This window comes from Carcharhinus amblyrhynchos, chromosome 9 (assembly GCF_965287045.1).
Source record: "Carcharhinus amblyrhynchos chromosome 9, sCarAmb.v2.hapA, whole genome shotgun sequence".
Taxonomy (NCBI): domain Eukaryota; kingdom Metazoa; phylum Chordata; class Chondrichthyes; order Carcharhiniformes; family Carcharhinidae; genus Carcharhinus; species Carcharhinus amblyrhynchos.
In genome coordinates this window covers 20,923,268-20,941,373 of record NC_137332.1, presented here as the reverse complement: position 1 = coordinate 20,941,373, position 18,106 = coordinate 20,923,268, and the positions used below count along the sequence as shown (strand labels likewise).

At 42.8% G+C, this 18,106-nt stretch overlaps 1 protein-coding gene across 1 annotated transcript in view; it reads right to left on the bottom strand.

Annotated features, from left to right (window-relative positions):
* Positions 1-18,106, bottom strand: part of plppr4a (phospholipid phosphatase related 4a) — a 71,380-nt gene that overhangs the window by 29,447 nt on the left and 23,827 nt on the right. Inside the window, exons 2-3 of the mRNA XM_080196513.1 lie at positions 15,085-15,270; positions 2,569-2,698 (exon numbers count right to left, since the gene is read on the bottom strand). Coding sequence (XP_080052639.1) covers positions 2,569-2,698; positions 15,085-15,270 — 316 coding nt within the window. The remainder of the gene's footprint in view (positions 1-2,568; positions 2,699-15,084; positions 15,271-18,106) is intronic.

Here is an 18,106-nt window from a genome sequence, read left to right as displayed (position 1 = left end):
GTGCAAGGTGAAAAGCTTTGATAACATGTCACTTTTTTCAGCAGTGCTCAATGTAAAGCCTGATTGAATAAAATTAATTTTGTCAGCTTCAGTGCATTAATTAATCATTAGAGTTACGATGATTGTATACATAATGATATCTATGCAATATTCAATTTGAAATGTGCCTCTGAGACTCAGATCTTTATTTATGATCACATATCCTGAACTGGAAGTAATCCCCCCAAACAGGAATGTGGTATTTGAGTAAGCAACTTAAAAACACTGTGCTGTCAATAAATCATTGCAATGTCACAAGCAAATCATGTACCAAGACGACGGTAGCAGAGTGGTTAGCTTTGCTGCCTTACCAGGGACAAAGATTCAATTCCGGCCTAGGACGATGGTCTGGGTGGAGTTTGCACTTTCTCCCCATGCTTTCTTGGGTTTCCTCCCCCAGTCCAAAGATGTACAGGTTAGGTGGATTGGCCATGTTCAATTGTCCCTTAGTGTCCCAAGATATGTAGGTTAGGGGCTCAGCAGGGTAAATATGTGAGGTTACAGAGTGGGGGTAAGGGCCTGGATAAGATACTCTATCAGAGGCTCAAGGGGCCAGATGGCTTTCTTCTGTACTCCAGCGATTCTATGATTATTTTGCTTTTATAATAGGAATGCAAATTTAAACATCAAACCTAGAGATTTTTTAAATTAAATATTGCTGTTACATCCAGTAGAATATCTCACTGTGAGTAAATCTTAATTTTCAATAGGAGCTTTTGTGCTATCCACACTGTGCTCCACAATCTCGAGCTGATTTTAAAAGGACACAATTAACAATCGAGTATTTTTTGTAACTCGATAGCTATCAAAGCTTGTTGCGCTTGGTGCTGGGATGGTACAACCTCCCAAAATGATCACCAAACACTGTGAAAAGGAGCCGATGGGTGAGACACAGAAACTTGTATATTGAATGTAATAAATAGCTCTTTTAAAATTGATTCATAATTTATATCGTAGAGTTATTTTCACTTGCTGGCTGGTAATAGATTTCCTGTTATTAGCACTGAAAAGAGCTGGGATTTCTGAGGTAATCTATCAGGTTTAAATGTAAAATGGACGTCCCAAACAGGATTGTAATTCAATGGCCAGAATGTGAGCTTATGCTGTTCACTTCTGAGACAAGACAAGGTGCCTTTCGGTACGCAGCCAGAGAATGAGAACAAGTTAAAAACGGATGGATCAGGAAAAGATGTTGATAGACCCCAGTGCCATTGTTGGGCACTGTTTCCGCAGTGTGGGCCTTAAGTGACCCAGGCAGTATTAGCTGGGCTGAAACTAATGCACAAGTTGAGTTCCTTTGTAGTTTAGTGGATTGGGGAGTAGTAGGGGTGAACCTACCACTTCCATGAACCTAAATGATGCTCTGGTATCTCTCCCACCAGCCTTCAGTCCATTAGACCACCTTCCCCCGGACCACATCGTTCCAGCTCATGGGTTACACACAAGCCACTTGATTTCTGGCCTCAAGCCCCAGCTGACCTGAGTTAAGTGATATCCAATCCCATAGTAACTCCAGGAGTTGGCTGTGAAGGAACTGGGCTTTCATTGCACAAATAAAAACAAACAATAACCACCAGTTTGTGGTGAAACACAATAGGTCCCGAGCAGCACTAAAAGGTTAATGGAGCCTCTCCGGGTCTTGCTTTATACAGGGCCTGCTATATGACTCATTACCAATCCTCAGAGAGCTTGTATTCAACGAGCCCAACTGGGAGGTTAATTAATGATTCCCCGTGCAGATCGTGGGAGTTATCACAGGTCCTTAAAAATGGACTAAATCTCCTGAGCAGGCACATTCCTCCAGCTAGCCACTAGAAACCATTCTGGGGGTAGGTAGGGGGAATGGAAATGCACCTCATTATTGCTATAGCCTTTGAAAAGTAAATGCAAATTGAATCATAGAATCCCTACAGCAGAGTAGGAGGCCATTCGGCCCATAGAGTCTGCACCGACAACAATACTGTCCTATCCCTGTAACCCCACATATTTATTCTGCTAAACCCCCCAAAACTAGAGTCCATTTAGCATGGCCAATCAACCTAACCCACACGTCTTTGGACTGTGGGAGGAAAGAGGAGCACCTGGAGGAAACACATACAGACATGGGGAGAATGTGCAGACTCTACACAGACAGTGACCCAAGCCGGGAATCGAACTCAGGTCCCTGGCACTGCGAGGCAGCAGTGCTAACCACTGTGCCACCGTGCCATCCATATATCTAAATATCCTTCCATTCAAACTTATATTCATTGTGGTCATTTCCCAATTCCACCAAATTGTATACCAGTGTGTTGGGTTTTTTTAAAACGCAGTGCAGATGTTAGAACCAAAGATGTACCGCTTCAGTTAAGATTACACGCTCCATTCCTGAATTACATGAGTTGGTAACAATATTAAAGCTGAATGGCATTTTCATTTCAGCAGGGGAGTAAATAGAAATGCATGAGTAATCACACATCAGATCTTCTGAAAAGCAAACTCTTTCTATTCAATGATATGTGAACCTGAGTGACCAGTATTTGAACCCACCAACAAATCTGACAGCTCGCCTGAGGAAGGAGTTGAAGTTACAGCCACCAGCGTTGATGTTGGCCTCAGAAATGATTCCATTTCTTCTTTTAGTCAGACAACAGTAAAGAATGCCCTCGCCTATCATAATCTGCAATGACAAGAAGGATGGTTATGCCTATTAGTCATGTCACTGGGTAGCATATTAGAACTGAAAATGCTTTGAGGCATCATCAGAAACATTCTTCATAATTTCTCACAACAATGTTTTGTCATCTCCTTATCACAGATTAAAAGGAATTTGTTGAATAACATTTCCAAAATATGTCCTGCCTGTGATTTTCTTTACCAATCTGGAAATGCTCCCCTTCCATACTTAAAATGTTAACCATTAATTAATTTCTTCTGCTTTTAACCATTCAAACATGCTCTGTGCATGATGAGAAATATCATTTCATACACTATATAACAGCTGGGGAGGTGATGGCCTCATGGTATTTATCGTAGACTATTAGTCCAGAAACTCAGCTAATGTTCCGGGCACCATGTTCCGAATCCCGCAGATGGTAGAATTTGAATTCAATAAAAAAAATCTGGAATTAGGAATTTACTGATGTCCGTGCAACCATTGTCGATTGTTGGGAAAACCTATCTGGTTCACTAATGTCCATTAGAGAAAGAAATCTGTTGTCCTTACCTGGCCTGGCCGACATGTGACTCCAGAGCCCCAGCAATGTGGTTGACTCTCAACTGATGATGAATGGGATGGATAGGATAGAGGTGGAGAGGCTCTTCCTGCTCAGAAAGGACAGTAGGACTAGAGGGCACAGCCTCAAGATAAAGGGGGGGCGGTTTAGAATGGAGTTGAGGAGGAACTTCTTCACTCAAAGGGTGGTGAATCTCTGGAATTCTCTGCCCGTTGAAGTGGTGGAGGCTGCCTCGCTAAATATTTTTAAGACGCGGGTTGATAGGTTTTTGATAGGCAAGGGGATTAAGGGTTATGGGGAGAGGGCGGGAAGGTGGAACTGAGCCACGACAGATCAGCCATGATCTTATTGAATGGCGGGGCAGGCTCGAAGGGCTAGATGGTCTACTCCTGCTCCTATTTCTTATGTTCTTATGCCCTCTGAAATGACCTAGTCAGCCATTCAGTTTCAATGGCAACTGGGGATCAGCAATAAATGCTGGCCGTCTAGCAATGCCAATGTTTCCATGAATTAGTAAAATAGTAAATAAATTAAATGCAAGTTTTCCTTTATTAAAAGAATCAGAGACTGAACTTTATGCTCCCTCCTGGGGTTTGGAAATTGGGCAGGGGCATAAAATTGTGAAAAATGTCAAGGGCACCATTCCCGGTGCCTACTCAGCTAGTCCAAATTTTACAAATGTGGAGAGGAGTTGGCCAACTGAGGCCATTAAGTGGCTGCGGAAAGATCTCTTTCTGCCCCCATTGCAACTTCCCTAGTGTCAAGTGAAGGCCAGCACTGAGTGGGACGTTTTGGAGCGCTCACTGCTCACAATGCCAGGAAGCAGCGGAGGGTAACTCCTTTAATGGCCTTTCTGCCCATCAGACCTCTCTCCTGCACTATCCCACCCCTCCCACCCCACTGTCCCCAATCCATGCTCTTCTCCTCCTGTGGTTTCCCCTTCTCTGACCCATCAGTTCAGGCACCGCCCAGCCACCCTTGCTATACTAGTGTCTGGCCATCTATCCTGTTAAAACTTTTACCACCTCCTTCCCCAAACTTAACTGCCCATCTTTTTTGATGAAGATCTCTGTTTGGAGTTGGGCTGCACAGTGGCACAGTGGTTAGTGCTGTTGCCTCACAGTGCCAGGGACTTGGGTTCTATTCCAGGCTTAGGTCACCATGTGTGGAGTCTGCACATTCTCCTTGTGTCTATGTGGGTTTCCTCCGGGTGCTCCGGTTTCCTCTCACACTTCAAAGATGTGCAGGTTAGATGGATTGGCCACACTAAATTGCCCCTTAGAGTCCCAGGATGTGTAGGTTAGGAGGAACAGTCATGGTAAATTGTCCCTTGGTGTCCCAAGATGTATAGGTTAGGGGGATTGGACATGGTAAATTACCCCTTTGTGTCTGAAAATATGTAGGCTAGGGATATTGGTGGGGTAAATGTGTGTGGTTACAGGGATAGGGCCTGGGTAAGATGATCTGTCAGAGAGTTGGCGCCGTCTCGATGGACCAAATGGCCTCCCTCTGCACTGAAGGGATTCTATGACTGTGTGCAGTCCCAGCAGTTGCCACCTCTCCCAATGGCACTGTTGGGACCAGAGTGTAGTATTAAGTCTCGGTAATCATTCTGAAGCTAGACTAACCAACATACAGCAGAGAGCTGCCAGCAATTTGTATAGCCGGCAGCTCTCGATGACAGTGCTTCCTCCCCAGGTGGGGCCAAGTCTTGCCAAGTCAGTTAACACTGCTGAGCATTAAAATTCCTCTGGAGCACCCCACCCGATGGGGGTGACATTGCCCCCAAAATGTAGGCCTAGGGGAGGATAGCAACATTGGTGCAACACAGAAACTTCCTCAGAGTTTGTACTCAGTGGCAAAGGAAAGCTTGCCATTCACTTTGTGGGCAGCTGGCCACAAACCTTTCACAGTTTGCCTGTGATGATTTTGTCTAATTTATATCCATTCTAGCACAGCATCCTCTCCAGGGAATTTATGGAGCTGGACTCTCTCATTGGGGATGGGAAATGACCCCTCCCACACCTTCAGACCCCCTCCCCCACAGCGCCACCCCCCCCCCCCCCCCCCGCCACCCCCGTCTCATTCTCCCCAAGTTCATAATGATTGAGGGCACAAGATTCAGTCCTAAATGTGAGCTCGGGTTAAAATAAATTTTCTCTCACATTTGGGCCCTGGATTTCAATCCAGTCCAGACAAATGTAATGAAAACCTGCTCCCTCTGGCAGGTCCAAACCATTAAGAATGGCTCAGCATCCAGCACAGTTTGGCAATCTCACTCAGCAGAGCAGAATTCTCCAGTCGCGCTGGTCTAAAAGCTGGAAATTCCCACCCAACTGTCAACAGCTTTTCACATTCTCTGCAACCCGCCTGCTAAAATTCCAGAGGCGGGCGGGATGGGAGAATTGGGCCAATGTCGCCTAATCTGTTCAAATGGAAAAGTTTACGTTGGCACAATTGAACATTTACAAAATGGGGATTAGACACACTGTTGTGAAAGGATCAGTCAGAATCCATGTCGTACATTGGACAGGAATAACATCACGCACTCTCAGCCAAAGTTGAAAATTGTTCCATCACTGATTGACTTAGGAAGAAATACATTTAAAAGAGCCATCTGCAAAACAAAAAAATTTCAAATCTTTAAGATTTCCAATTCTTTCATTTCAATTTGAAATCATGAAATTGATTCAAGAATCCTTACGAATTCAGGCACACTGATCGTGCTTCTAACATGACTCTTTTTTTATCAATTTAATGTGTAAGTTTGGTATTGTGTATGGTAATTATCAAATTTTCCCCTCATACTCTGAATAAATTATAGTGCATTGATCATAAATATATTACAATGCTGTTTATTCACATCTAAGCAGCAGGACTCAAATCTTTAATGATGTTATGATGAGCTGCTCCTTATCAATTCATTCACTGTAAGAAAAGGAAGCATGTCAACGGCGAAATGTGGGATTCGAAACACATGGAACAGAGACTCAAATAGCTGTGGAACAATCAAAGTGCTTGAATGTCCTCAATGTAAAGAATTGACTGACTGCCTTTCCATAATGCATTATGATTTACAAAGAGAGGCTCTACCCACCATGTAATTTTAATATGAGCAAGGACAAAGGCCATTTATGTAACTTCACTCGTGTAAAATAACATCTTTTAAGCTTCAAATGGAGACAGTCTAAAAGCTATTATTTGTATTCTATGTTTGGGGATATTGCGGTAATGGTTGCATTTTACTCTTGGATTTTTACCTCAAGGTTCTCTCAGTCCCAATTTAATTTAATATCACTCTGAGCTGTTTTTTGTGATAGGGAGTCTTGCTAAAGTCAATGTCTGCCCCATGATAAAAATAACATTACTGCATAATGTGCTTCAAGTGCTGTCATCAGTGATAATTTTGTATGCAAAATAGGGATCCGGTTAAATGCAAGTTGTCTAAGCTGTCACTTAACCAGGAACACAGTTAAGAAGTCTCACAACACCAGATTAAAGAGCACTCCCACCCACTTGACGAAGGGGCAGCAAGTGCTCCAAAAGCTAGTGGCTTTTGTTACCAAATAATCCTGTTGGACTTTAACCTGGTGTTGTGAGGCATCTTACTGTGTTTACCCCAGTCCAACGCCAGCATCTCCACATCATGACTTAACTAGGAAAACAGTTATAATCTACCTCAGCCACTTATTATTACTCAGAGCACATTTTCTTTCTTCTATCTCATTTGGGAAACTGGGTATGAAGTAGGTTTGCACTATTATTTCGAACTAAGCTTTTACTTGTGGATATGTGTTTGAAACCACCTCAGCATTAAGAATGGGATTTTCCGGTTGTTTCGAAGGGAAGATTGGTTGGGGTATAAGGAGGAAGACAAGAATCCTGGCCTGCCAACTTCTGCCTGATTATATTTATATATATATAAAATATATCATGCCACCAAATCTGGATACAGCAGGGCGTTAAATTCTGCCTGATACTTGAGCCCTCGGAGCACCTCATTCCGTGGCATAAAATAATTCACGTAATTACTCACAACATCAGTCGTTGAGTTAAACAGATCTAGAGGTCACAAGAGAGAAAACCTACATTGGGTGGCACGATGGCACAGTGGTTAGCATTGCTGCCCCACAGCACCAGGGACCCAGGTTTAATTCCGGCTCTGGGTGACTGTGTGTGGAGCTTGCACATTCTCTCCGTGTCTGTGTGGGTTTTCTCCGGGTGCTCCGATTTCCTCCCACAGTCCAAACACGTACAGGTTAGGTGGATTGGACCATGTTAAATTGCCCCTTAGTGTCCCAGGATGTGTAGGTTAGAGGAGATTAGTCATGATCAGTATGTGGGGTTACAGGGAGAGAGCCTGGGTAAGAAACCTGTAAGATATCTGTCAGAGTTGGGTGCAGACTTGATGGGCTGAATGGTCACCTTCTGCACTGTAGGGATTCTATGAAACAACTGTTGACAGTACACAAACAGGCTTTAGCGCTGCAATAACTGTACTGCTGATAATACTGTAAGAAGGAATAAGTCAAAAACACATTCAAAATTATTACTGACTGCTAATTAAAACAGTGCTGTTGCTGCACCAGGTTTGTGAACATGGGTTGAGAAAGGCAAAGTGCCAAGGAATACTGAATATTTCAGAGATTCTAACCAAAAACATTTAAAAGAAAAACAGATTTTGAATAATAAGGAGGCACAATATGCGAATGCCTCTATCTAGAATCATCATAGAATCATCCATAGAACCCTACAATGCAAAAAGAGGCCCTTCAGCCCATCGAGTCTGCACCAACCACAATCCCACCCAGGCCCTACCCCCATATCTCTAGACATTTACCCACTAATCCCTCTAACCTATGTATCTCAGGACACTAAGGGGCAATTTTAGCATGGCCAATCAACCTAACCCACACATCTTTGGACTGTGGGAGGAAACCAGAGCACTTGGAGGAAACCCACACAGACACGAGGAGAATGTGAAAACGCCACACAGACAGTGACCCGAGCTGGGAATCGATAATCTGTATGAAAATACTTTGCAGATATTGCCCAGCGCACCTTCAAGGAGAACCTCTGCAATCCTGACCGCTCAAAGGCTATAATCACAAACAGAGCGGGCTGAAGAGTAGATGCTACAGTGTTGGGATCAAGTTCAATGTCAAACTCAATCCCAACAACTGTTCAGAAACTTGCTTTGATTGATTGGCAATTTTGCCACTTTTGGTGAACAAATTTTCGCTGCTCATTTAAGTTTTTTTAATTCATTTGTGGGAGGTGGGTGTCGTTAGCTGGCCAACATTCATTGCCCATTCTTCATCATCCTTGAACTGAGCGGTTTGCCAGACCATTTCAGAGGACAGTTGAAAGTCAACCACATTGCTGTGACTCTGGAGTCACACATAGGCCAGACCAGGTAAGGACGGCAGATTTCCTTCCCTAAAGGACATTAATGAACCAGAAGGGTTTTTCCTCATAATTGACAATAGTTTTATGATCATCAGTAGATTCTTAATTCCAAATATTTTTTATTCAATTCAAATTTCACCAGCTGCTGTGACAGGATTCAAACCCTGATTCCCCATAACTTTTTGTTGAGTTTCTGGATTGATAGTCTAGTGATAATGTCACTGGGCCATCATTTCCCCCAGTTGCTTTGATTGCTAACTCAATGGGTGCTTCATTTCACTCACTACTTCTATACCCTCCTGTAGTGTGGCCTGTGCAATCTCTGGCCTGACCCCAGTCCCCCAACCCCCTCAATACAGACAAGTATTTGAAGAGTTTTTCTATATCTTGCTAGTGCAAAGCAATTTCTATTACTTCTAACCTTCTCAGTAATTCAATTTAAATAATAATACAAATTGCATTGTATATTAAACTTTTGACAAGAGACTATGTATAATCTGATTGATCAGAACAAACTAACTGGAAATTCAATAGTTAATATCAATTCGCATTGTGTTATCATCAATATCATTCATTAACAGGGTCCAGGATATTTACATTTTAAAAACAGCAGCTTGTACATTAGATCAATGGTAACATAGGGGCTATTTTATTGGACTAGTTATCTGGAGACACAAACTCAAATTCCACAATGGCATCAGAGGAGTCCCTGTTCAATTAGCTAATTAAATATTAGGAATAAAAAGCTAGTATTAATAATGTAAAAACCCATAGGATTCAACTAATGTCTTTTAGGGAAGGGAATCTTCCATTTTTACTCAGTATCAAGTCAATTATAAGCCAGGCATACAGGGTTCTTAATAGCCCTCTGAAATGGCCTAAAAAAACCACTCTGCTGTTTTCAAGAAGGCATTCCACCACCACTTTCTCAAAGGTAGTTAGGGACAGGCAATAAATGATGGTCTTACCCACGGTCCTGCGACTGAATAAAAATTAAAATTCTGACATACCGTGACTGGCCAGTGTAAGATTTATTTTTATAATTCTTTCATTAATAATGGGCCACATTGAAGTACCCTTCCATTACAAACTCTTTAGCATGGCTCCTAAAGACATGATCGTGCTATATTTAAATAGCTGTTGTTCATTTTCATTTGCAGTAAATAAGCAGCTATATTACATCAGTCGTAATAGCCTAAATGTAGTAAAATCATCAGCTGTGATGATGTTGTAGAGTTAAATATTGCACCTTCAGGCTGCAGATTTAATTTTCTACACAATCCAGTGTGAGTCAGTCAATGACTGTACAAACAACTCCAGCACCTACTGAATTACATTTGATGGATAGTTTGAAGTTCCCAGTTGTAAATCTGGGGAGAATCTTTTCACAACCTGCCATAACTAACAGAACCATTGTGCCTCTCTTCATGTTACGTCACAGTGTTTAAATATATAAATCCCAGCAATGGGATGGCAGGTAGTGAGATGGATAGAAAACCGCTTGGCAGATGGGAAACAAAGAATAGAAATAATAAGTCTTTTTCCAAATGACAGGAAGAGACTAGTGGGGTACCGCAGGGCTTGGAGCTCGAACCCCATCAATTCACAATATACGTTAATGATTTAGATGATGGAACTAAATACCTCCAGATTTGCAAATGGCACAAAGCTGGGTGGGAGGCTGAGCCGTGAGGAGGATTCAGAGATGCTTGTGTGAATTGGACAAGCTGAGTAAGTGGGCAAATACATGGCATATGATAAACATGAGGTTATCCATTTTGGTAGCAACAACAGGCAAATTATAACTGAACGGCTATAAAATAAGAGAGGGGAATTTGAAACTGGGTGCCCTTATATACAAGTTGCTGCAGGTAAGCATGCAGGTGCAGCAGGCAGTAAAGAAGGCAAACGGTATAGGGTAAGGGTTCGAGTACAAGAGTAGGGATGTCTTGCTGCAATTATACAGGCCCTTGACAAGGCCACACCTGGAATATTGTGTGCAGTTTTGTTGTCCTTATCTGCAGAGGGATATCCTTGCTGTTAGTGGGATTGCAGCAAAGATTTACCAGACTGATTCCTGGGATGGTGGGACTGACATAAAAGGAGAGATTGAATCAGATACTATATTTGCTGGAGTTCAGGAGAATGAGGGGTGATCACATAAAAACTAATAAAATTCTAACATGACCAGACAGGGTGGATGCAGGAAGAATTTTTGCAATGATGGGGGTGTCCAGAACCAGGGGTCAGAGTCTAAGGATACAGGGCAAACTTTTTAGGACTGAGATGAGGAGAAACATCTTCACTCATGGAGTGGCGAACCTGTGAAATTCACTACCAGTTTAGAGCAAAACATTGTAAGTTTTCAAGGAATTAGAAATAGCTCTTGGGGTGTTGGGAATCAGATGATATGGGCAGAGAGGCAATTTCAGGCTAACTGAGTTGGATGATAGGCCATGGTCATAATGAATGGTGGGACAGGCTCGATGGGCCAATTGGCCTACTCCTGCTCTTATTTTCTTTGTTTTTGTGTAATTAGAACATAGAACATAGAACATTACAATTGGGTCTTCCCGAATTTGCGACAGACCTATTTTCTTTCTCTTTTTATGATGCCATTTTAAAGATGTTCCTTGTGATTGCTAGGTTCCCTAATTGTTCAGTTTGTTGCAGTTTTCCGAATCTGATATTTCAGGTAGTGGTGTGACCTTTGCAGGCCTAAATATTGAACACTCACAGCCAGCCCCACTTGGGTGTGACAGGCTCAGAGACGGGTGAGGGGGCAGGGGGTGGGGGGAGGGCACAGAGTTGTGTGTTGAGGGTATAATGGGGAGGAGGTTAAAAAGTGAAATTTGCGTAACCTGACCACACACACTGTGCACCCCATGAGCATGTGTGACACTGGTTATCACATTTAAAATGGCCTGCCTGGGAAATGAGAATTCCCAGTTTGGTGAGTCCCCGAGCCCTGTTCAAACTCTTGGCATCACTAAACATGTAAGTGCAAAGCAGAAGTCCCTTCCCTTACAAAGTGAATGGGAGCCGTTGGAGTTGGCAGGATCAAGCTGCACACTGGTAGGTTCAGCTGAACCCCTTTATATGGGAGACCTGGCAGAATTCTTGAGGCAATTCAGGGCTACGACTATCTTTCTCAACATATCATTTTGGGGGACGACCTGGGCTGCACAGACAGCTCTGCAAGACAATAAAAACACGGCAGAAGTAAGTTGTGTATTCAGCCCAGCAAGCCTGCTTCACCTTTCAATGAGATTGCAACTGATCTGATAATCCTCAACTCCACTTTCCACTCTTATCCCACAACCCTTGATTCCCTAAAGAGTATTCGTGAATCAGATGGGTTTTAATGACTAACAATGATAGTTCCATGTTCACCATTACTGAGAATAGCTTTCAATTCCAGATTTCTTAATTAGTTCCACCAGCTGCTTTGGTGAGATTTGAATCCATATCTCAGAGCATAACCTGGCTCTCTAGCTTTCTAACCCAGTGACATAACCACTACACCACCATTTCTGCAGAAGTCCAAAGACATTTTCACATGTAATTTGGAGATGCCGGCCTTTGACCTCTTAAGGCCAGCATTCAATTACTCTCTGATGGTTAGAAGTGGTTTATCTGAAATTGGTTTCACTCGTTCTCAATCCAGTTTTTTAAAATTAATTCACTGGACATGGACTTCACTGACCAGACTGACCTTAATTGCCCTAGTTGCCCTTGAGAAGGTGGTGGTGAGTTGCCTCCTTGCAAATAGTCCTTCGCAAAATTGCAAAACTATCTTACTTTGATGCTAATTGATTCGGAAATATTGTGGAATGGCTAATTCTGCAAATGAAATATTTTGCACTAACCCAGTACAAGGTATTCTTTTGAGATTAGGGTCAAGGGGCAGAATGTGGAGCAGAGTAAAGTGAACTCAATCTGTGTCCAGTTGTGCTACACCTAATGCAGGATACAGTCATTACCTTCAAGGACAGAGGTAAATCATGCTGTGGAAACTATCGAGGCATTTCACTCTTGTCCATAGCAGCAAAAATCCTGACACATATTCTAGTGAACTGCTTACTTCTTGTGGTTGAGGACATCCTGCCAGGCTCACAATGTGGCTTTAGACCTTCCAGATGAACTTCCAACATGTATTTTTGCCAGACAGACAAGAAAAATGCCAACAACAATACCAGGAACTCGTCACTGCACTTATCAACCTGAACAAAGCATTTAACTCAGTAAATCATAAGAATATATGGATTGTGTTCCAAAGATATGGACATCAAACACCTCACTAACTACTTCATGATGATGTGACTGCGACTATCTTGGGTGGGAAATCTGAAATAGTTCCTTTCAAAATCCAGACCGGGATCAAGCAATGCTTTCTTATAACGCACAAACTATTTCCAAACTACCTGATAATCACCTCCTCAAAGATCAACTGCCCCCTGGTGACAATATTAAGTACTGTCTAGACGGAAAACATTAATCTCAGTTGCCTCCCGACCAAACTAAACGAATCACCATTGTTATACAAGATCTGAAGTTTGTGGATAACTGCAGTATCGTTGCCCACTCTATACTGGATCTGCAAGCTACTCTCAATCTCCTCAACTCTGCACACAAGAAACTTGACCTATCCTTGATTGTTACCAAAACAAAATTAAAATCAACCCAAAGCTTGTCAGTCAAATATTCCACCTCCTATATATGTTGGAAATACATTAAGCATTTCCCATATCCTGGTATCTCTCAAAAAGCTATCACTGACAAGCAGATCTAACACCAGATCAGCTATAGCAGCTCACCACCGCAGTGAGGTTTGAAAACAAGGACCTTCCCACGGCAACTAAAATCCTCGTGTGCAGAGCTGCTGCTATCACCACACAGCTGCACTGCAATGAGATCTGGACTGCGTATCAGCGACACATCAGATGTATTCCATCAACAATGCCTCTGCCAAATCCTCCACATTCAATGGCAGCATCATCAGATAAATGCTAGTATCCTTGTTGAGGTCAGCTCCACAAGCATTTCGGTATAATAACTGTAAAATCTGCTATGATGGACTGGAAGCCTTGTCCAGATGGCCAAAAGTTTCCATCGTGCTAGATCCTGTTCTCTCAATTCTCAAACAGCCAATGTTCCAGATGTTGAGCAGGGTATTGGTTAGAGGACAGCGTCTCTTAAAGGAGTCTTCATCATCTTCAGTAGATTAATTGTAATTCTTTATTAACAAGTAGAACTATTTACAGATGTAAAAGGTACAGGCTAGGAGCTAACTCCATGGTTACGTCTTAACCAGTCTCTGATCAACACCACACTTGAGCCTGATCTTCTTACATCATTGTGTGGGTGGTACTGTACTCAGTCCCATATTAACCCTGTATGTGCCAGCCTCTTAAACTTTACATACCCCCAAATCTTTCTCCAGTGCATATGGAATTATGCTGATATTTAATCTCCTGGACACTTGATGCTTCAAGTGTCCAGAGAGGTCTGGGGTTTAAGTCCTCTCTCTGCCCCTCAAATTGACCCACCTATCATTAGCCCCTGGCCTCCACCTCCCCAATCCATCCCTCACGCAGTGTCTACATCTGATCATGGTGAACTCACCCCACTCTCCTGTTTCCTGGGGCTGCACCAATGATCCAGTTGTAGGTGGCACTGCAGTACCGGCAGTGGCCACTGCTCCCAGTGGCAGTGCCTGTACAGGAGAACTATTGACCTGGGATTGGCCAGCAGCTGAGACTGGCAGCTCCAGGAGGTGGAACTCAAGATGGCGGGCACATAAATACCCGATTGAGACTAAAATCTCATCAGGACCCCTGAAATGGGCCATGATAGGGTTTCCAATTGGTGGACAAGCCATGAGTATTTAAATTCTGCTCCAGATGCAGCAGAGCGCACCCAGCACAACTCGCTGCAGAGTGAAAAGTAAGGGGGGATGGGCAAAGCAAGGTCTTTGGTATTCTTGGAAAGGGTGGAGACAACTGCACAACTGCTGTTGCGAAAGAGCCCCAGGTGGGCCCCATGTGGATGGGGGCCCACCTGGTTTATCCACTTCTCTCGATGGGCACGAGGCTTTGGCAGAACATTGAAAACAGAATCTGAAGGAAGCAAAGAAAATCACATTCTGCTGCCAGCTATTCAATATTATTTTAAATAAGAATTATCCTTTAAAATGCTCATGCGTGAAATCTCGGTCTCGTGGGCAGTGAAATTATCAGTCAGGCTTGCAGAATAATAAGGAATTATGCATGGTCTCAATGACTTTCTTTGATTTGATTTGCACTTAAGTATGAGGGTGGGAGGGGAGGCGCAACTGGAAAGGGCCCTAAAATCAATCATATGTTAAATATCATGCTTCAAACATCCAGACAGATTTCTCAATATTGTGTGAAGTACGCACCATGGCTGCAGGTCCAGCAAATGCTAAGCTAAGCAACATGAGGAAGGGGATGACTTCCTGAGTGGGTTCGATGTACGGCATGCTGAGCGTCCTGTCATGGCAGTTGAAGCCCGAGCGAACTGGCTTAAAGACGTCCGTGAGCTCCAGGAAGTAAAGGCTGACAATGGAGGAGGCCAGTATTGGCAGCTGAGAAAGGGAAAAAAAAAACAAGAGAAGGACATGAGCCCAACATACTACGACTGGCCACTAAAAACAACAACCATGCCAGGAAATAATCTGATGCCCATTAAATATTACAAGCTAAATTATTCACACATCATTCCTCCCATTACTCGCAACATTTAAATGTTTAAAGGCAAAATATTGCAGATGCGGGAATCTGGAACAAGAACAGAAAATGCTGGAAAGTCTCAGCAGGTCTGGCAGCATTTGTGGGGAGAGAATAGAGCCAATGTTTTCAGTCTGGATGACCCTGCACCAGACCTGATTTAAATGTTTAAATATTTATTTGATTCCAATAGTTGTAAGAATGAAGGATTAAGATAATGCACCATAGAGTGCAAACATTTGCATTTTTATAATAGGAACAATACACCAAGATAAGATTACTCATGTTAAATGCGCTTTTTTTAACATGTGCTTTAGTCACCAAGCCAGGCAGTAGCTTTAGGAGTGACTAAACAGAGGTCTCTGAGCCCTCCTGCTGAATTCTGTCAGGAGGTTCCATGTGCTGTATTACCAAGACTACAGCAGGAGTAATGGGCGTACTGTGTTGATTACATAACACACGATGGGCTGGCAATCCTCCAGGAATGGCCTAGCGTCCCTAGTAATGACCTGGAGTTTCCAGGAATTAAAGATCAATCTCCAGGACACTACTGGAGAAAAATCTTCGGAACACTAAAAGAAAAATTTTTTCATTTATGTTTGAACTTGAGGGTTTTACTTTCCAATGAAAAAGCCGGAAATGCACTGTTCTGCAATATAGCAAATCTTTTCAACACATTACCAAACACATGAACTGAAATATTCCTAAATCCCCCTCTGCCAACGGACATAGAAGTGAACTGGTTAAAAGGCTGATGGTAGTTAACGGGAAGCAGAGAAATCAACAGTCAGTGGATATTTTCCGGGCTGGAGGAAGGTTTATAGTGATGTTCCTCAGGGGTCAGTATTAATACCCTTGCTGTTTCTGATGATCCAGATCTTGGTGTGCAGGGGACAATTTCAAAGTTTGCGAATGGCACAGAACTTGTATTGTCAACTGTGGATGGGTTGGTGTAGTATTTCAAACAGACTATAGACAAGTTGGACAAAACATACTCAAAATCACAAGGGGGCTTGTCATAAGTCTTCAGAGGCAGAAGTCCCATCACCAAAATCCCTTCATTTACAAACTCCAACAGCAGGACACAGAGTGCTATCAGTCAGCAGTCTATCATGGGGGGGTGTCAGAGGAACTAACACACCTGGTTAAGTACAAGACAAAGACCCCTGATTGGCCCATTACTGAATCAGGGAGTTCATACTCCAATAGGCCAATCTCAATTGCCTAACTGAAGTCATTATAGGGGAGATATAGAGACAAACTTGGATCAAGAACGAGAGAGCACAGAGTTAAAGTGATTTGCAAAAGAAGCAAATGTGATGTGAGAAAATGTTTTCACGCAGTGAGTGGTTCGGGTTTGGATTTCACAGTCTGGAACTGTGGTGGAGACAGGTTCAGTTGAGGCATCCAAAAGGGCCTTAGGTGAATATATGAATTAAAATATATGCAAAGGTACAGGGAAAAGGCAAGAATGGCACTAAGTCAGAATGCTCATCTGAAAAGCTGGTGCAGACATGATGGGCCAAACAGCCTCCTTCTGCGCTGTGACAGTACTGTGATTTGGTGTTAGCTCAGGTGGATGCTCTGCCTCTACTGGAGCCTACGCTCTGAGGCTGTCACCTCTCACTAATTACAATACTGAACTGGGTGAAGTTACTTCGGTCGAATATCCTTTATCCATAAACCAAACACATTGAAAAACCACACTTTTTAGAAACTCATGGACCTTCAGCACAGGAGGTCTAGCTGTCTGCCTGCACTGTTTACCTGTGGTGAACATATCAAAAAGAAACTTATCGCAGAAGCTCTGCATTTATTATTTAGTGATGCATTTCATTTTTCTAACCATTTTACTTAGATGACAGCTAGCCTAGGCTTAAGCTATTGCAACATAAACCTACGGATGGCATCCGAAAATTATCTGAAATCCAAAATGCCTGAGTGTTTTGGATGGAGGTTACTCGACCTGTATTGCAGCCAATCCCTTGCTGAAAAGGTCTTTGCCAAATATTATAATTGCTTGACTATTGGACTAACCCCATTTGACCATATAAGCTTGTTCCAACCTGGTTATTTTAACTGCTCTTGGGAAGAGGTGGGGGGAAACAGACACCAATTTCTCTGAATTCATATCAACAATGCCATAATAAGCAGATCCTTCAAAGGAAAAGCCAAGTGTTTTTTCATACCCTTTTCATTTTGGGTATAGGGTAATACAGTCTTGATAAAGAAAATACTTTCTTTCAGTAACAATACTGCACCAGTCCTACTGCTGATCATTCCAAACTTCATCAGCATCAAAAGTTGTTGCAAAGTTTTGAATGTAACAAGCTGTTACCTGACCACTGTTAACCTCAATACCAGTTACTCAACTTGTAATGTCTGCTGTTCAATAATGAAGTGATCCTCCCGCCATCTGGTATGACGTTCGAAGGGTGACTCCTCAGAAGCTCCTGGATAATTTAAGCAGCTATATTCACTTTCACCTGGCTGAAAAGGTGGTCTTACATGATAGACATGGCGAGCTGTTGAATTCACTGATCGAAAAGATGGCAAGCACCACGTGATTAACGCATCGCTTCTCGGCCTTTTGGCTAAGATCGAGCTTCAGGTCAAGCCCAAGACGGGGTGTGGTGCTTTATCTTGTCAGCTTGGATGTTATTTGTCTCTCTTATGGGGACCATGAAATGGATT